This window comes from Pogoniulus pusillus, chromosome 7 (assembly GCF_015220805.1).
Source record: "Pogoniulus pusillus isolate bPogPus1 chromosome 7, bPogPus1.pri, whole genome shotgun sequence".
In the NCBI taxonomy this organism is placed as follows: domain Eukaryota; kingdom Metazoa; phylum Chordata; class Aves; order Piciformes; family Lybiidae; genus Pogoniulus; species Pogoniulus pusillus.
Window position 1 is genome coordinate 26,054,891 of NC_087270.1, and position 20,342 is coordinate 26,075,232.

At 51.8% G+C, this 20,342-nt stretch overlaps 1 protein-coding gene across 7 annotated transcripts in view; it reads right to left on the reverse strand.

Moving 5' to 3' along the window:
* Positions 1 to 20,342, reverse strand: part of WDPCP (WD repeat containing planar cell polarity effector) — a 141,253-nt gene that overhangs the window by 88,111 nt on the left and 32,800 nt on the right. For all 7 annotated transcript variants that reach the window (XM_064146306.1, XM_064146304.1, XM_064146302.1 and 4 more), the window contains 3 exons: positions 19,243 to 19,852; positions 12,017 to 12,205; positions 6,853 to 6,976 (listed from right to left, as the gene is read on the reverse strand). In XM_064146306.1, coding sequence (XP_064002376.1) covers positions 6,853 to 6,976; positions 12,017 to 12,205; positions 19,243 to 19,852 — 923 coding nt within the window. The remainder of the gene's footprint in view (positions 1 to 6,852; positions 6,977 to 12,016; positions 12,206 to 19,242; positions 19,853 to 20,342) is intronic.

The following is a 20,342-nucleotide window of genomic DNA, read 5'->3' on the forward strand; positions in this document are numbered from 1 at the left end:
CTTCAGCAGTGCTCTGCCCAACACCTTGCACTGCATGCTGGGGAGCATACACAGCTCTTCTGAGGAGATTGGAGAAGGAATAAGAACAAGAGCAGTAATGAAGTGGCAGAGGTTTTCACTGTTTGGATTCAGAAAAAAGAATCTTTCAGGAATTCACCCAAAGCTCTACCATAAAACCACAGAATTGATTTGGTTGTCAAAGTCCTCTAAGATCATCCAGTCCAACCATCACTCCATCATCACCATGGCCTTTAAACTGTGTCCAAACTGCTATGGCCACATGTTTCTTGGACACCACCAGGGATGGGGACTCCACCACCTCCCTGTGCAGCCTGTTCCAGTGAATAACATCAGAGCTTCACTTTGCTCTTGAGAAGCAAATCCAGTGCCTTGCTGTTAAGAACAGAGTTGACATATTTGCACCAAAAGGAAAAGAACCCCCCATATTATTTGAATGGACTAATTGGATGGAAAGGTCCAAAGCCATGGTGTCTTAGGGTCGAGGTTGGACTTGATCTTTTCCAACCCCAACCATTCCAGGATTCTAAATGATCTTGAACCTTAGCACTTTTCCATGTAGAAAAAAAACCCAAACAACAAAACAGGCAAAAGATCCTTCAGCTGCAAGTTGACAAGGGCAGAGCCACAATGGAGTAAAGGGCCCAGCAGAAGCACTCTCAGCCACCTTTCAGGCTCTCCAGCTCAGCCTTGGCTCCAGCTCCTGCTGCATTGCTTGCTGAGAGGGAAAACAGGAGCCAAGCAGTGCAGAGGTGTGTTTGTGGCTGCCCGTGTGCCAAACAAACAAGGCAATTGCCTGCACTAGAGAAGCCGATGAGTGGCACTGAGGAATGCTGGATGGCAGCCGTGAGCCGGCGGTGCCAGCGCTGGGCTCCAAGCAGAGGCAGCAGCTGGGCAGCCACTCCCCCATGACACAAATGCACCCAGCAGCAGGCAGAGCTCCCAACAAAAGGGTGGGGGGCAAGAAGGTTACAGCTCCCCGAGGCTTCCCAATAAATCCACCTCTGCTCAACACTTTACATAATGACACAACGCATTGGGTGATTAGAAGCAGTGACATCATTGTAAAACACCAGAGAGCTGCTCAAGTGGCCAGGAACACCTCAGAGAGCTTTGTGCCCTTGTAATTCAGTTCCTGTGTTTCTTAATTATAGATAAGAATTTAAAGGGAAAATAATTATTCATTCCATAAACAGTGTTGTAATGGATCCCTGGCATATAATTAGGAGCCCTTTAATTTTAATTTAGCATCCTGAATGCCTGGTTTTGGAGATATTCCACACTCTGTATCCAGGGCCTGTACCTGTAATGATTCTGGTAGAGGAGAAACTGAAGATGCTGCACAGTTTGCAAGTTTCAGAACCTGTTTGTTTTATAAAGATGGATACAAATAACGTGGCTGCACCAAACAAGGTTGCAAAGGCAGCTTCCTCCTTTCTAGTTGCCACCCATTTCAAACCTGCCTGTCACTGCTCCTTGGTTCACCTCAGGCTGCAGCCCCACTTCCTAACCCATGACTTGCAATGCTGCCAGGAAGAGCAGATCAACTTCTTACTGAAGGGAACCAACCATCTGGCTTGATGGCTGCATCCAAAGAGTGGTTGCCAGTGGGTCCATGCCCAGGTGGAGGCAGTGACCTCAGGGATCAGCACTGGGACCTGTCCTGTTCAACATCTTCTTTGGTGCATCAAGGCAGCCTCAGCACCAAGCTGTGTGGTGTGGCTGACAGATGGAGGGAAGGACATATCCAGAGGGACCTGCACAGGCTGCAGAGTTGGGTTCAACAAGACCAAGTGCAAGGTCCTGCAGCTGAGTAAGGGCAAACCCAGGCACCAATATAGGCTGGGCAGAGCCTGGCTTGAGAGCAGCCCTGAAGAAAAGGACCTGGGGGTGCTGGTGCATGAGAAGCTCAACAGGAGCCAGCAGTGTGCACTTGCAGCCCAGACAGCAACCAGAGCCTGGGCTGCAGCAAGAGCAGGGTGGGCAGCAAGGCCAGGGAGGGGATTCTGCCCCTCTGCACAGACCCCACCTGGAGAACTGTGCCCAGCTCTGGAGCCCTGTGACAGGAAAGAGCTGGAAGGGCTGGAAGGTGTCCAGAGAAGGGCCACGAGGATGATCAGAGGGCTGGAGCTGCTCTGCTGTGGGCACAGGCTGAGAGAGCTGGGGCTGTTCAGTCTTGAGAGGAGAAGGCTCCCAGCAGACCTTATTGTGGCCTGCCAGGATCTGCATAGGGCTACAAGAAAGCTGGGGAGGGACATTTTAGGGTGTCAGGAAGTGACAGGACAGGGGGGAATGGGGCAAAATCAGGAGTGGGTAGCTTCAGATTGAATGTTAGGAAGAAGTTCTTGACCATGAGAATGGTGAGAGACTGGCACAGGTTGCCCAGGGAGGTGGTGGAAGCCTCATCCCTGAAAGTGTTTAAGTCCAGGCTGGATGTGGCTCTGAGCAACCTGATGTAGTGTGAGGTGTCCCTAGCCATGGTGGGGGGATTGGAACTGGATGTTCCTTGAGGTCCCTTCCAGCCTTGACAATTGATTGTGATCGGTGCTCACCACTTTCTAGAGAGTGATCTCCTTGATGGCAGAAAAAGAGTGAGCCTATAATCTCCTGATAAGGTGAAAATGGATTCTCCAGCTCTTTGCAAGTGGATAGAGAACCTTTTAGCCCTGCGTGCCGATTGCAATCACTGGCACTCGATTGCTGCGAGGTGAGGAGAGCCTCTGTGAAAGGTTAGCTCCACTGCTCAGTCCTAGTACATGCAGACAGCTCACACCTTGAAAAGTACCACAAGAACTGGCACCTTTTTGGCAGACTCAGCAGGCAGGTCAAAGACTGCCTCAGCATGCAGAAGGAATCCTTCTCTCGCCAGAGTAGGTCCTTCTAGAAAAGGCTTTAGGCAGATTGGTGGGGCACGCCAAGGAGAGCTGCCGGTGGGGGGGGAGCTGCTGTTTATATGAACATTTTCCCCATTTAGATCTAGAAACACTGCAGTCTTTTAGTGGTTTCATCTCACATGAAAGACTCCATCCTCTCCTCTCCACCCCTTATGTGTCTGGTCTCCTCTGGAGCCCACCACACACCCTAAGCTCCCTTCCTCTCCCTTCTAGTATGTACTCTCAGTGCCTTTTGCAGGACTCTGTCCCCATCCCTGCCTTTAGGCCTTTGTCCTCAGTCCCTTGTCTTCTGCTCATGCTCCTAAACTCACCTTCCTACTCCACCACTGAATTTACCTCCTTATCCTCCAGGTTTAACTTCTGTGCCTGTACTGCTTGCTTTTCCTGAGTCCCAAAGGACTGGCAGAAGGCTCTGCTCTATTGCAGAGGACATTTCTTTAGCATCAGCCACACTTAGCAGTGCACAGGACATTTCTTTAGCATCAGCCACACTTAGCAGTGCACATGATTTAGGAAGCACCATGTTTCCCCCCCTTCTTGCTGCAACAGGCTGCATGCGATCGCTTTGCTTTGGTCTCCTCATGTTCACAACAGAACTTCACTCTGAGAAGATTCCTTCACTACTTGGAACTACTCTGCAAGTGTCTAGTGTTAAACAAATAAGGGTCAAAATGACAGAGAATAAACCAAATAGCAAGGGCTGAGTTCAAGAGCCTGCAACTGGCTTGAAGTGCAGGGAGGTGGTGGAGTCACTATCCCTGGAGGTCTTCAAAAAAAGCCTGGATGAGGCACTTAGTGCCATGGTCTAGTTGACTGGACAGGTCTGGATGATAGGTTGGATGATCTTGGAGGTCTCTTCCAACCTGGTTGATTCTATGATTCCTGACACTCACATAAAGCTGCTGTCATCTGAGAAGCCCACTCCCTGTTCACTGTCTTCACACGCAGAATATGGGCACTTGAAAAAGCAAGAGCTTGATTCCCTTCTCACTCTTCTCCCTGCTCTGAAGCAGAGCTGTAAATGCAGGCTGTCAGCAGAGCCCTGCCTGGCTGCCTCCTAGCAGACAGATTTGCCCAGGACAGCACTGTGCCTGGGACACTGCAACGTGCTCAGCTGGCATCCCTCACACAGGACCACGCACACCTCACCCTTCCTCCAGCATTCGCTGAGTGCCCTCTGCTTAGCCTACATTCAAACCACACCAGACACTTCAGACAGCATCTAAAAAGAAATAAACACCAATTAAGGCAGAGGCACATCAACACCAAAAGGATCAGCTTTGGGCATCATTTCCTTGCTGTCTGTCAGACAAATCTCCCATTTCTGAGCGTTCCATTCTGTCCTTAGATTAGGTTTTCCCAGATAAGCTCCAAGCGCTGCCATCTGCTCTGCAGCCACCTCCTGATCCTATCGCTGCCATTCGGCTGCTGACAAATCCCTCTGATGACAGGGAGAGGGCCGAGGAGCACACATGTGTCCCACACACTCACTCTGGGCTGTCCGAGGGCTGCTTCAGAGGGGGGCTCAGAGTCATCTCCTGCACACGTCCTGCCCATGCCCCATGCTATGCAGGCGGCAGCTCCCTCTTGGCTGTGGGGGCGGGGGGGAGGTGTTGAGTCAGTGCTCAGCTGTGTTCAGCAGCCCCAAGGGCTGGAAGCTCAGCCAGGGCCCCATGCCTCTGCATGCCTACCAGCATTTGGAAGCAAATCCTGAGTCAGAGGGAATACACCTTTCACTTGCAGATGTAAGAGCACTAGAGTTACACCTCTCAACAATCTCTCAGGCATTCTTTCCACATCTGTCCTCTGCAGGCAACTGGCCCACAGCCACTACAGTTGGCCATGGCAGCAACAGATCTTCCCTGCTGGTTTCTAGGAGAAAGGCAAAAGCAGAGCTTGCCCCACTGTTGTGGCCACATCTTGTTAAGAGAACTCCAGTGAAAAGCTGGTGCATATTATGCAGCTATGTGGAGCATTCTTCTTCTCAGTAATTTGCCCATCAGAATGGACCTGTTTAGCAGAGAGATGATCCTATTTGGATTCAAAATGCAGAAGGCAGCACGAAATATTTCTCTCTCAGGCTGGGAAGAAGCATGAGTTGCATAAGCACAGCAACATGCAGTTCCTAGCTTTGCACACGCAGACAATCTTAAGCAGGGAACTGCTGGGGTTGGAAATGCCCTTTAAACTCATCCAGTCCAACCAATTCTACCAAGGCTGGATCTGAACCGTGGCTCTCAGCACCAGATCTCTGCCTCTTTCAAACACTTCTAGGTGTGGGCATTTAACTACTTCCCTGGGCAGCCTCTACCAGGCTTTGAGAATGTTTTCACTCAAGAAGTTTCTCCTAAGATCCAACCTAAACCACCCCTCGTGCAACTTGAAGCCATTTCCTCTTCTTCTAAAGCCACTTCCCTTCCTTGTACATAGCTAATCTGGATGAATCACTGAAAAAAAAGTACAGGTCTCTCCACTCTGTCCACCTACACTCCTCCTCAACAAGGTGCTACAAACATGATCTGATTCAGAAGGTGATGTTTCCCCTGGAAAGCTCTCAGCTGTATTTGTGGTTGAGCACACAAACTGCTGTAATTGATACTTGTAACTGGTTGAGATTTAGGCTATTGATTGATTTATGAGGGAAAAGATAGCAACAAAGCAGCAGCCAAGAAATGCCAGCTGAATTTGGTATTCTGACTCCTCCACTGCTACAAAATCCACAGATGAAGGCAGTGTTTAATTTCCTCCTCTTGTTTTACTGGCATTAAAAAGACCCTGAAAATAACTGGCACATTCATTTCTGTGTAGGAACTGTGAGGGTGAGAATAACAAAATCACAGGATCACAGAACACATACTGTTGGCAGAGCCCTCCAAGCTCATCCAGGCCACCCCCCCACTGCAGGCTCAGCACTAAACCAGGCTCAGCACTAAACCATGTTCCTCAGCACCAGCTCCACAGGCTGCTGGAACACCCCCACGGATGAGGACTCCAGCACTGTCCTGGGCAGACCATTCAAAGGTTTGAGAACCCTCTCTGGGAAGAAATATTTCCTGAGATCCAGCCTGAGTCTCCCCTGGCACAGTTTGGAACCATTTCCTCTGCTCCTGTCCCTTGGCACCAAGGAGCAGAGGCTGCCCCCTCCTCGCTCCAACCCCCCTGCAGGGAGCTGCAGAGAGCAATGAGCTCTGCCCTCAGCCTCCTCTTCTGCAGCCTGCACCCCCCCAGCTCCCTCAGCCCCTCCTCACAGCCCAGCTGCTCCAGGCCCTTCTGCAGCCTCACTGCCCTGCTCTGCACAGGCTCCAACCCCTCAGTGTCCTTCCTGCAGTGCAGGGCCCAGAGCTGAACACAGCACTCGAGCTGTGGCTTCCCCAGTGCTGAGCACAGGGGAATGGGCACCTCCTGTCTCTGCTGCCCACCTAGCCAGGCTGCCACTGACCTTCTTGGCCACCTGGGCACTGTTGGCTCATTGGTCACTGACTGGCAACCAACACCCTGGGGTCCCTCTCCAAGTTGCAGCTTCCCATGCTCAGATTTTGGTGGTGCAAAGACAAAAATGCCCTGGACTGGGCAGCAGCCATTGGTGTCTGAGCAGCTCTTCATAACTGGAGTTTTCTCCAAGTTTGTAAGCTGCTTCCACAGCTCATCTGCAAGCAGCTGGTGAGTTCCAGTCTCTTAGACCTAATGCCTTCCTTTCTCTGTCAAGCTACCAGGGGAAGGGTGGTTCATTTTAAGTGTATTGATGATGGATTAGCTCTGAACAGCATTTTACCTGCAATGCTCTACATGAAAGGCACCAAGTGCAAGTCAAACAAACAGTCACAACGAATGCATTTTTTTCTGGGGTGGTCCTCCAGGAAAATGTTAACCACATGAAAGCAGGCAGTTATTGAAATATGCAATTAATGTGAAGCTGATAGAAGCTGAAACTGTCATTCACCTGAGCAGGTGGTGGAAGAACCTTCTTGCATATCTGCTGATGGGGTCCCTGTACTCCAGCACGGTTGTATCCAAGAGGGGTCTTGTTGGAGCATAAAAGGTTCCAAGACTTGCCTGGAGCTGTGCTGTGGAGTTCAAACGAAGCAGCAATGAAAAACACGTGGAACTGTTTCAATTACAACAGGTTGCTCATGTTTGCAGTCAGTCAAATTCCTCAGACTGCTGAAAGGTGATGTGGTTGTAGGACAGGGGAAATGAAAACGTGACAGACTGTACAAACACAAAGGTGCACAGAAACTTTCACTGGGAGCCTGAGCTGACAACGACTCCAAGCAGCAAAAGCTGTCAGAAGGATGAAGACTGTAACACACTGAGTTCTCACCAGCAGTGTACAATTAAAAGTGACTAAGAAGGGTTATACAGTTTGAACAAGTTTGTCCAGTGGAGATCAAGTCTCAATTAGCTCAAACTGCCTTTGTCCTCTTGGGCAAACAATAAGGAAGTTCACTTTTGCAGGGATTACTCTGTTAGGTCAATGGGTGACAGAACCCTTCTAGTGATGGCCTTGAGGTCTAAGGAACCTCCTTCAGCACACAGCTCTTTAAAATCTTTAAATAAAAAGGTGCAGAAACCCTAAGGGTTTGACCCTCCTACAGTGTGCAGTGGTGGGAAGCAGGATAAACCTCTCCTATAACCAATAAAAGGAAGCCTTTTTGCTACAGAAGCTGTCTCTGCTTTAAATGCTGTCACACCCCACAGCTGGAGCCCTTGGCATTCTTCTGCAGGTTTGTAAGGCAAAATCATAAATCATAGAATTACAGAATGGTCTGGGCTGGAAGAGGCCCCCAAAGGCCCTCAGGTCTAAACCCTGCTGCACTCAGCAAGGACATCCTCCACTAGAGCAGACTGCCCACAGCCCACTCCAGCCTCACCTTGAGTATCTCCAGGGATGGGCCCCAACCACCTCCCTGGGCAACCTGTTGCAGTGTTCCAGCACCCTCATGGTGCAGAACTTGTTCCTCACATCTAATCTAAATCTCCTCTGCTCTACTTTGCAGCCACTGCCCTCATCCTGTCCCTGCAGGCCTTTTAGTTTTAAGAACAGAAAAAAAACCCCACTGTTAGCTTGAGTCCTCCTCCAGAGGTAAGGGATAAATGGTCATTAATCAGGAGGAGGAAAGCAAAAAGAGAATTGAAATCACAAAGTGGGTTCCTGTGGCATGTGCTACATTTCAGTATTTGCCAGTCTTCAGATTTATTACTTCCTCAGATACAGGAAGCAGAAATACATCACTCAGGAGCTAAATGAGGATTGTGCATTTCTATGGCTGTACATTAAATGAAGACTAGGGAAAAAAAAACACAAAGAAGAGCACAGGAGAACACACAGAGCACCCACAGGCCCTGCTGTAAGGAAAGCCAATGATCAAGAACATTGCTGCTATGGGACCTCTGCCAGAGAGCCAACATCTGGCACAAGCCCTTGTGGGCAGCGCAGGGAGAATTTGCCATGGGTTCCAGCTCCAGAGCGAGAGTGCAGCCTTAGTGTGGGTACAAAGAGCCTCATGGAAGCTTCTCACCTAACACAGAACATAAGAGCAAAACACAACCTAATGTCTCCTGAGGCAGACAAAAGCTCGCTGACTTCTTGTGGCTGGCATCTGCAGCAGTCGTTTCTGTCTCTAGTGATCAGGGTTCTGCATCTCCAGGCAATGGTAACGCTTTGTTTGATGAGGCTGGGGAGGACTGAAGTGTGCCAAGAGGGCTTTGAGCCACCGGAGCAAAAGGCCAGAAAGGTATTTTACCCCAAAGGAGTGAAATAAAAGCACTCTTGGAGAACTGCAAATTAAATGGAGAACGCTTTACAAAAGTAACCAACAGTACAAAGCATACAAAAGCATAAAGGAAACATATACACAAATCAATCTGCCTCAGCCTAGTTCACCACTTGGGCTGACCAGTCCTAAACCTCCCAGAGCCTTCCAACACCTCAACCTCCACTCAGCCTCAGCAGGTGCAGGAGCAGGACAAACTCCCCCTCACCCCCAAACTAGGTCCAGGTCTACCAGGCCTCAATCCTCCTCCAGGCCAGATGCATCAGACATTAACCAGGCCTGAACACCCCTCACATGCCTCACTGCTAGGCTCAGTGGTGTATTAAGAAGTTAGGTTGGCAGCCTAGGGCAGGAGAAGGCTGCTGACCCCTCCAAACCAGAGGTGACAGCAGCCACATGTGCTTGGGGAGCACAGAGAAGGGAAAATCAGCTGTGCACTCCCTTATATAGGGAGACACAGGAAAATAGAATAGAATAAATAATTGCCGTCCCTGTGTTCTCCCCCAGGACTTTTTAGTCTCTCTGGAGGACTTTCCTCTGTAGTTATACCAATTAATTCTTAATTTCCCTTAACCTACACCAGCTGTGTTAGGGAAACTACTAAGGAAAGGAGGGTCAGCATTAGCTCTAGACAGCAAGGTGAGCCTGAACGTTAAAGGTGCTCTCTTTCAAAGCAGCAGTGATTTAGATGAAAAAGGCATGGAGCAAACCCACTCCATGCTCCCTTGCTGGTGCTGTTCTCGTGGCAGCAGCCTGTTTTGTGCTTCTGAGCCATTTCAGTGCACACAGAATACCAGGAACTACCAGCACAGTCATGGATTCATTAGATGGCCCAGCTTGATGTTGAAGGCAACTGCCCCGTTGCTATAAATAAAAGCCCCCACTAGGTTTGGTTCATATAGAAAGGAAGAAGACAAATTACCATGCCAAATGTGGTGGAGTTGCCTCCAATAACTTCTGGGCAGGATGAAATTCCACCTGCTGCAAACAGCACAGGGGAACCACACAGACAGCTGCTCACCATCCCCTACCTTGAGCAGAGTTTGAAAACCAGCCCTTTAAAAAGCACCTTCCATTTGGAGTGGCCAGGCTGTGCTTGCAATGCAGAACTGCTGCTTTAATCAGATCCCCCCACACGGGAGAGCTGATGGCTTGGCAGCAATGTAGGACACCTTGGAGTTTTTCTATCATCAAACACACCAGAATCCTTAAGTATTCTTCCTTGCCACAAAAGATGCCTGATCCCCAGCTGTCTGCCGGCCAGACTGCAGGATAACGCCTTCAATAATCAAGGCACTTCAAATCTGGAAGTCTATTGAGTTTCAAGATAGACAGCAAATCAAGAGGAAGGCTTCACACCAGGCTTCAGCAGGGTCGAGGCTCAACCTAAAATTCATCATTTCTTGTGAGGGAACCCAGGTCCTGCTACAGGGGGGCAGAAGATTACAGCGAGGACAGATGCTATAATCCTAAAGGAGGCAGCAGAGGATAGTGTATTCGAAGCCTTTGGCTCTTGAGATGAAAGAGGGACCCTTCAAAAACACCTAAAAAACAGGCTGAAATCTCTTGTCTCTGCTGCAGGCAAACGTCCCACCTTGGGCTGCTGCTGCCTCAGCGCACACACATCACAGACACTGCTGCACTCCCTAACACCAGCCTGCACCCCCAACTACGCTGATGCCACACAGCAAAGTGGCAAGAGAGTGGAAAGCAGAAGTCACTCCACTACCTGACACAGAACAGAATCTGCACTGTTTTATCATCGTCATTCACAGACTCCTGGAATGCACTGAGTTGGAAGAAACCTCAGAGATCATCCACCCCAGACCCCTGCCATGCCCAGGGACACCTCTCAGATAGATTCAGCTGCTCAAGGCCTCATCTAACCAGGCCTTGAACACCTCCAGGCAGAAGGCAGCCACAGCCTTCCTGGGCAGCCTGTGCCAGATTCTCATCACCCTCACACTGAAGAATTTCCCCCTGAGATCCAGTCTGACCCTGCTCTGCCTCAGCTTCAAACCATTCCGCCTTGGCCTGTGTCCAGACACCCTCATCAGAAGTCCCTCTGCAGCCTTCCTGCAGGATCCCTTCAGGCACTGGCAGGCAGCTCTGAGGTCCCCCTGGAGCCTTCTCCTCTCCAGGCTGCACACCCCCAGCTCCCTCAGCCTGTGCTCACAGCAGAGCTGCTCCAGCCCTTGGAGCATCTTTGTGGTCTTCTCTGAGCCTGCATCAGGAATGGTGTGGTCAGCAGGAGCAGGGAGGTCATTCTGCCCCTGTACTCTGCACTGGTTAGACCACACCCTGAGTACTGTGTTCAGTTCTGGGCCCCCAGTTTAGGAGGGACATTGAGGTGCTTGAGCGTGTCCAGAGAAGGGCGACGAGGCTGGTGAGAGGCCTTGAGCACAGCCCTATGAGGAGAGGCTGAGGGAGCTGGGATTGGTTAGCCTGGAGAAGAGGAGGCTCAGGGGTGACCTTATTGCTGTCTACAACTACCTGAAGGGTGGTTGTGGCCAGGAGGAGGTTGCTCTCTTCTCTCAGGTGGCCAGCACCAGAACAAGAGGACACAGCCTCAGGCTGCACCAGGGGAAATTTAGGCTGGAGGTGAGGAGAAAGTTCTTCACTGAGAGAGTCATTGGACACTGGAATGGGCTGCCCGGGGAGGTGGTGGAGTCGCCGTCCCTGGGGCTGTTCAAGGCAGGATTGGACGTGGCACTTGGTGCCATGGTCTGGCCTTGAGCTCTGTGGTAAAGGGTTGGACTTGATGATCTGTGAGGTCTCTTCCAACCCTGATGATACTGTGATACTGTCCTCACAGCAGAGCTGCTCCAGCCCTTGGAGCATCTTTGTGGCCTTCTCAGGCCTCACTCCAGTAGCTCTGTGTCCTTCTGCTGCTGGGCACAGAATTGGAGGTGAGGTCTGAGCAGGGCAGAGCCTAGGGGCACAATCCCCTCTCTTGCCCTGCTGCCCACACTGCTCTGGCTGCAGCCAGCACACAGCTGCCTGCTGGGCTGCATGAGTGCACTGCTGGCTCCTGGGGAGCTGATCAGCACTCAGCACCCCTAGGGCTCTTCCTTCAGGGCTGTTCTCAACCTGCTCTGCACCCAGCCTGGATGTGAGCGTGGGGCTGGCCAGGTCGAGATGATACAAAGGACCTAAAAGGCAATCAGCACATTGATGCAGCTGTTATTGAACTGATGTTTGATTGTGGACCAGCAGGACCTGTCTGTCTGCTCACTGGTGCCTTCTGTGTCTCTGTATAATCAATGTATCCTCATAACCCACACTGCAGAGACACCACAAAATGACATTAAAATCCAACCAGGCCCTTACCTTCTCTGGCTGGTGTCAGTTTCTGTTTGAGGAGGTGATTGACAATGGCACTCAAGCAGATGTAACACTGGGGACCCATCATGTTCCAGTTCATGGTCTGCAGGACACTGACTGCCTCCTGCATCTCATCATAACGGACATACTGCTGGATGATCTCCACAGGGCCCAGCTGTCCTCTGGTTACCACACCTTGACAGGGAACATCCAAACCAAAGACACTGCTGTGAGGATGGAAACCAGCACAGGTGAAAAATGATTGCTAGTGGTTAAAAAGAGCAAGTCTAAGTGAATGGGTTCCCCTTGAACTTATGAGGTGAGACAGCTGCTCATTCTCGTGGGACATTTAGACCGAGGGAGCTCTGGACAGCAAAGAACAGCCCCCACTGAACATCATACCTGGAGGCTGAATCAATGTGATCAACACTGTGCAGTTAGGTTTGTTTAAAATGGTGGCAGAAAGTTTATTCCCAGATGGCAGGTAACAAATGCATGTTCCAAGAGCCTCCTTCCTGGAGAGAAATACAGTTGGGCAACACCAAAACCCAGCAGAAGTCCCAGGAATGAACATAGGAATGCAGCTCAAGCATCTAAAGCTGCAGTGCTGGAACTGCTCTAGAACTTCCTTCTAGCGTGGCAAAGCTACTCAAGTGGGGCACTTCTTCTGTGAGAGGATAGCATGAAAGACATCACCAGTTAGGGGCGTCTGAACTGCAGCTGCAGGTGAAACCACACACATGCTTGCCATAAGGCAAAAACAAGCCAGCAAAGGGGAACTGTGCCCTGCCAGGACACCTGCAGTGCTCCAGCAGCAGAAGTTCAAACACTCCACACTTTTCTTGACTCGTAGCTCTCAGCTTCTGAACAGAAAAGGTAACTGAAAGCCTGCAGCCTCCTGCTATTGATTATCATAGAAGCATAGAATAGTTTGGGTTGGAAAAGCCCTCTAAAGTCATCCAGTCCAACCCCCAACCCAGCACCACCATGGCCACTAAGTCCGGTCCCCAAGTGCCACAGTCACACGGTTCTGAACACTTCCATGGTTGGGGACTCCACCACCTCCCTGGGCAGCCTGTGACAAGCCCTGACCCCTCTTGCAGCAAAGGCATTTTTCCTAACATTCAACCTAAACCTCCCCTGGGTCAACTTGAGGCCATTTCCTCTCCTAGGGAGCAGAGCTCAACCCCTACCTGGCTCCAGCCTCCTCTCAGGTAGCTATAGAGAGCAATGAGGTCTGCCCTCAGCCTCCTCTTCTCCACACTAAACACATTCAGCTGCTCTTCCCCAGCCCTGTTCTCCAGACCCTTTTCCAGCTTCCTCGCTCTTCTCTGGACCTGCTGCAGCCACTGAGTGTCTTTCTTGGAGTGAGTGCCCAAGAACTGAACCCATCAGTCCAGGTGTGGCCTCCCCAGTGCTGAGTGCAGGAGGAAATCATAGAATCACAGAACTGTCAGGGCTGGGAGGGACCTCAAGGATCATCCAGCTCCAATCCCCCCACCATGGCCATGGACACCTCACACTCCAGGTTGCTGACAGCCACATCCAGCCTGGCCTTAAACACCTCCAGGGATGGGGCTTCCACCACCTCCCTGGGCAACCTGTGCCAGTCTCTCATCTCCCTCATGTTGAAGAACTTCTTCCTAACGTCTAATCTGAATCTGCCCCCCTCTAGCTTGGATCCATTCCCCTCAGATCTATCACTACCTGACAGCCTAAAAAGTCCCTCCCCAGCTTTCCTTTAGCCCCATTCAGATCCTGGCAGGCCACAATAAGGTCTGCTGGGAGCCTTCTCCTCTCCAGACCGAACAGCCCCAACTCTCTCAGCCTGTGCCCACAGCAGAGCAGCTCCTGCCCTCTGATCATCCTCGTGGCCCTTCTCTGGACACCTTCCAGCCCCTCCAGCTCTTTCCTGTCACAGGGCTCCAGAGCTGGGCACAGTGCTCCAGGTGGGGTCTGTGCAGAGGGGCAGAGGGGCAGAATCTCCTCCCTGGCCCTGCTGCCCACACTGCCCTTGCTGCAGCCCAGGCTCTGGTTGCTGTCTGGTCTGCAGGTGCACACTGCTGGCTCCTGTTGAGCTTCTCATGCACCAGCACCCCCAGGTCCTTTTCTTCAGGGCTGCTCTCAAGCCAGGCACTGCCCAGCCTATACTGGTGCCTGGGATTGCCCTTACTCAGCTGCAGGACCTTGCATTGGTCTTGTTGAGCCTCATGAGGTTGGCTTGGGCCCATTTCTGCAGCCTGTGCAGGTCCCTCTTGATATATCTCTTCCCTCCAGCTGTCAGCCACTCCGCACAGCTTGGTGTTGTCAGCAAACTTGCTGAGGGCACACTCAATCCCTGTCCTTTGTGTTATCCAAACACAGCTTCAGCAAGGCAGAACAAATGGAAAATCATCTGTAAGGTGACACAAGGAGATGAGAACTCTTTTGACAGAGTGCTCTGATTTCCCTCTGATTTTATAGAGCCACAGAGATGTTCGGGTTGCAGAAGACCCTTGGGATCACCAAGTCCAACTCAGCACCCTGTCTACAAGGTTCACTCCTAAGCCATATCCCTAAGCACCACATCCAAATGACTTTTAAACTCCTCCAGGCTTGGTGACTCCATCACCTTCCCGGGCACCCTGTGCCTGTGCCTGATGACTCTAGCTAGGAGAAAGTTCTTCCTAATGTCTAATCCTGCCCTGCTGCAGCTTGAGGCCTTTCCCTCTTGTTCTGTCACTAATTACCTGTGAGCAGAGAGCAGCACCAACCTCTCCACAGCCTCCTTTCAGGCAGCTGTAGACAGCAAGGAGGTCTCCTCTCAGCCTCTTCTTTTCCAAACTAGGCAGCCCCAGCTCCTTCAGTTGCTCTTCATCAGATCTGTTCTGCAGGCCCTTCCTTGCCCTCCTCTGCACTGGCTCCAGCACCTCCACATCTCTTGAACACAATACTCAAGGTGTGGCCTCACCAGATTGTCCAAGGGGACAATTCCCTCCCTGCTCCTGCTGGACACAGCATTTCTGATCCCAGCCAGGATGCCATCGGCTCTCTTGCCCACCTGGGCACTGCTGGCTCCTGTTCAGCTGCTTGTCCATTACAACCCCCAGGTCCCTTTCTGCAGGCAGCTCTCCAGCCACACTGCCCCAAGCCTGTAGTGTTGCTCGGGGTTGTTGTGGTCCAAGTGCAGGACCTGACACTTGGCCTTGTTGAAGCTCCTGCCACTAACACTGGCTATGGATCCAACCTAAGTCCCTCTGCAGAGCCTCCCTGCCCTCATGCAGATCAACTCTGCCACCTAACTTGGTGTCATCATCAAACTCACTGCTGACACCCTCTGTGTCTGCATCAGGACCACCAGTGAGGATGTTAAACACAAACAGCACACTTCTGCTCGGTGGACCACCAAGAGGAAGAGAGTGAGGAAGGGACAGAATTGTGCCTTCCTGCTGGAATAGATTTGAGAGTAATTATACAGAATGAGTTTTAAAAAGTGATAACTTTCAGCTGTAGAGGTCAACATCTTCCCATTTGGATGCTTGACTTCTCCTGGGCAGTGTGCTTCCAGGCAATCTGCTTGGGAAAAGGAGGTGACAGCCAACTCACTGCCTAATTGATTTAGGAACAGTGCCCAGGGAGGCAGTCCAATTAAGTTTACGAGCTGGCAATTAGCAGGAAAGGCCTCTAAATCCCTGCACTGAGAGCCTGTCTGCCGTCATAAGAACATAAATGGGCTAAAGATAGCGAGGGGAAAGCTGTGCCTGCTGGAAAGCTGTGGTGAGGAAACCCCACAAGGGAGGACTGGAGAAGTGCAAGGTAGATGTGGGTAGAGTGCCTGCTGTCTGACAGCTAAGAGGTAACACAGAGGAGTTGTTTTAATGGCCAGCATGCACAAACCCATCACAGAGCTCTTCTAACTAGTGGTCTGGGGAACCCTCCCACTGCAAAGCTGCCACTGAACAGAATGCAGCTGAAACCTCTCACAAGAAATGCTAAACTGCACACAGGGTCGTTGTGGCTAACAGCAATCATCTGGATCACTTCTTTAGAAACTCTTCAGCTAGAAGTCAACCCAAAGCTGCTGTCACTAACATCCTATAATATTAATGGATGTTTTTGTAGTGGCACACATAGCTGAGTTTTCCAAACCCAGCCTTGCAAATGCTTAGCTCCTGCAGGCAGGAGTTCCCCTCACAAGAGTAAAGAAAGAGCAGATTTTCAAACCTAGCTTTTCCCTAAAGCCAGGCTGCTTCCAACCTCAGTAGCTTTAATAGAACCCTGAAATGGCTCAGGCTGAAGGGACCTCAGAGCTCGTCTACCCCAGACCCCTGCCATGCCCAGGGACACCTCTCAGATAGACTCAGCTGCTCAAGGCCTCAGCCAGCCTGGCCTTGAACACCCCCAGGCAGGAGGCAGCCACAGCCTCCCTGGGCAGCCTCACACTGAAGAACTTCCCCCTGAGCTCCAGTCTAACCCTGCTCTGCCTCAGCTCCAAACCATTCCCCCTGGACCTGTCTCAGACACCCTCAGCACAAGTCTCTCTGCAGCCTTCCTGCAGGATCCCTTCAGGCACTGGCAGGCAGCTCTGAGATCCCCCTGGAGCCTTCTCCTCTCCAGGCTGCACGCCCCCTGCTCCCTCAGCCTGTGCTCACAGCCCTTGGAGCATCTTTGTGGCCTCCTCTGGCTTCACTCCAGCAGCTGTGTCCACCAGAACTGGAGGCAGGATTGCAGGTGAGGTCTCACAAGGTTCTTCATACAAAAGACTCCTCAAAAGCTCCTGTGAAGCTCTCCCCAGGCAATGCTGCCTGCTTGAGCAGATGATGGGATGCCTGCCCTGCTCAGACCCTGCCCCGGCAGCCAGAAGATTTAAGCATGGCAGTTTGTTCCAGCTCTCCCAGTGGGCTTGTACACTGCAGCTGACTTGACTGCAGAGGAATGAGCACAGAGATCAGCAGGGAGCAGCTGTAGGGGCTGCATTCCTCCTTCAGCCACTGCCTCCTGCAGCTCTGGGGACGCCTCACCACTTCCTTCTGCTGCTGGCATTATCTCGTCACGAACATGAAGAGAGCTGTGTTTTACTCCCCTGAAGTCTCCTGGTGCCTCAGATGAGAGGCTCTGCAGGTGCTATGGAGTTAGGGTTGTTACTTTTTCTATTCATGACTCCTGGCAAATCGACTCAGAGACCAAACCACTCTGAAGGTCAGAAAACACTTCCTTCTTGTGTGAAAAGCCCTCAAGACAGTAAAAGAGGTAACTGTGCTAGGGCCTGTCCTCTTTAATGTCTTTACCAATGATCTGGAAGAGGGGATCGAGACATCTCCAGTAGATTTGCAGGTGGCACAAAGCTGGGTGGCTGTGTCCAGCTGCTAGAGGGTAGGGAGGCTTTGCAGTGGGCTCTGAACAGGTGAGAGCTATGAAGCCAGGGTTCACTGGATGAAATGCAATAATGCCAAGGGCCAGGTCCTGCCCCTGGGTCACAGCAAACCCCCCATGGGGAGCTCCAGACCTGGGGATGAGTGGTTGGAAAGCTGAGACTTGGAGAGGGACCTGAGGGTGTTGGTTGTCAGTCAGTGACCACGAGCCAGCAGTGCCCAGGTGGCCAAGAAAGCCAAGGGCAGCCTGGCTAAGGTCAGAAGCAGGGTGGGCAGCAGGGACAGGAGGTGCCAATCCCCCTGTGATCAGCACTGGGGAGGCCACAGCTCGAGTGCTGTGTTCATCTCTGAGCTCCGCACTGCAAAAGGACACTGAGGGGCTGGAGCCTGTCCAGAGCAGGGCAGTGAGGCTGCAGAAGGGCCTGGAGCAGCTGGGCTGTGAGGAGAGGCTGAGGGAGCTGGGGGGGTGCAGGCTGCAGAAGAGGAGGCTGAGGGCAGAGCTCATTGCTCTCTGCAGCTCCCTGCAGGGAGGTTGGAGCGAGGAGGGGGCAGCCTCTGCTCCTTGGTGCCAAGGGACAGGAGCAGAGGAAATGGTTCCAAGCTGCCCCAGGGGAGGCTCAGGATGGATGCTAGGAAAAATTTCTGTCCTGGAATGGTTCTCAGACCTTGGAATGGTCTGCCCAGGGCAGTGCTGGAGTAACCATTCCTCGGGGTGTTCCAGCAGCTGGTGGAGCTGGTGCTGAGGGACATGGTTCAGTGCTGAGCCTGCAGTGCTGGGCCAATAACAGATCTGGTCCTGTTTGGTCAGATCCTATATGGAAGGATAGTGAGTAACTGTGGGACATAGTGAACTCCTTGAGTCACACCTTCAGGTGTCTTTGCAACTGCTTTCCAGGGTATGGTCCCATCTCTAGAGCTCTCCAGAGAGCTGAAAGAAGGTGTTTCAAACCACAAAACCTCTTGTGGCACACAGAGATTTCCTTAACCTCATCCAGTTCAGCCAAGCACAGCATCCTGCACTTAGGCAGGAATAAGCCCTTGCAGCAGTACAGGCGAGGGAAACAGCTCTCTGGAGAAAGACCTGAGAGTCCTCATGGACAACAGGCTGACCATGAGCCACCAATGAGCCACTGTGGCCAAGCAGGCCAATGGCAGCCTGGGGTGCATAAAGGAGAGTGGGCAGTAGGCTGAGGGATGTTCTCCTCCCCCTCTACTCTGCCCTGCTGAGGCCCCATCTGGAGCACTGTGTCCAGTCCTGGGCTCCCCAGTTAAAGAAGGACGGGAGAGTCCAACAGAGGATGACGAGGATGCTGAGGAGTTTGGAACACCCACCTTGTGGGGCTGTTTAACCTGGGGAAGAGCAGCCTGAGAGGGGATGTTCTTCATGCTTATCAATATTATTTGGCCTAACCTTTATCATCAAAATTGTTTGGCCTAAAAGCTGTGCATGGGGAGATGCTAGGCCATGGCTGGACTCGATGATCTTAAGGTGATTCCATGAGAAATAGCTTTATAATATGTGGGAGGCAAGGGGCTGGGGCTGGGCTCTTTTCTGTGGTGCCCAGGGACAGGAGAAGGGGCAGTGGGCACAAACCGGAACCTGGGAGGTTTCACTTGAACTTCAGGAGAGAATACTTTGACATGGGAGTTCTGGAGCCCTGGAGCAGGCTGCCCAGAGAGGTTGTGGAGTCTCTTTCTCTGGAGCCTTTCCAACCCTACCTGCACATGTCCCTGGGCAACCTGCTTGAGGTGACCCTGCCTTAGCAGGGGGGTTGGAGTAGGGGATCCGCAGAGGTCTTTCCAAGCCCTGCCACGGTGTGACCCTGTGGATCTGTGGTCCCTTGAAAGCTTAAGGTTCAGCAGATGTGTTCAGTGACTTACCGAGCTTAAAGTGAAGCACTCCTAAGGGTCCTTGGTCAAATCTAACCAGCAACAGATCATGAACATCTGTGCCATCGGTGCTGGCAGGTGGCACCTGAGGAGCAGCCCACTGGATCTGGATGAGGCTGCTGGGCACGTCAAAGTGTTTGCTGAGCTGCAGAGTGGCCTCAGGTGAATATTCTTGTGCCAAGAGCTGAATTTTAAGTGGAGACAGAGCCGTGTCAAACAGCTGCAGCTCCCCCTGAGAGCTGCCCACCACCAGCACAGCTCCAGAAGGGTGGAAGGCTATGGAGGCAGGCAGCAGCTGGGCTCGGGCCAGCACAGTCACTTGGTTGTAAGCTTCATAGAGGACTAGTGAGGAATCTGCACAGCCCAAGACCAGTTTGTCTTCTGTAACATCTCTGCAGCAGCTGATGGCCTTGGCTGGCAGCGGTATCCTGGTGATTGCCACACACTGGAGTTTGTTCCTGAGGCACTTGTAGCGGCAGGTGTCAGCCATGGGCTCTTTGTCTGCAGAGAGGGAGTGCTCCACCGTGTACAGCTGCTGAGGCTGGCTCCTGCTGAAGCCAGCAGCCAGGGGGTCCCACTCCGTGCGGATGTAACTCAGCACCTGAAACACATCCAGAGGTTCTGCTGCTCACTTCTAACCATTTAGCCTTGCACAGACTGCTGCAAAGGCTTTCTTATGGCTCACTAGACCAAAACAAACATGGCTTTTAGACATGGGCTTGCAAAGTCTGGCTTGATTTAAAAGCCTTGCACTATGGTCTATTTGCCCAGGCTGTGTAATAGGTTAGCCGAAGAGACGACGAAAAAGGGGATGGTCCTAACAGCGTTGGGAAGAGGAGAAGTGAGCAGCTGAAACCCTTGTGAGTGAGGGTAGGGAGACACTGTCATAGGTTGCCCAGAGAGGCTGTGGATGTCCCCTCTCTGGAGGTGTTCAAGGTCTGGATGGATGAGACCTTGAGCAAGCTGGGCTGGTGGGAGATGTCCTTGCCCATGGCAGGAGGTTGGACCTGGATGACTTTTCAGGTCCCTTCAAACCCAAGCCTTTCTGTGATTCTGTGACCAATCCAAGTGAATGAGTGACTGTTTGCAAG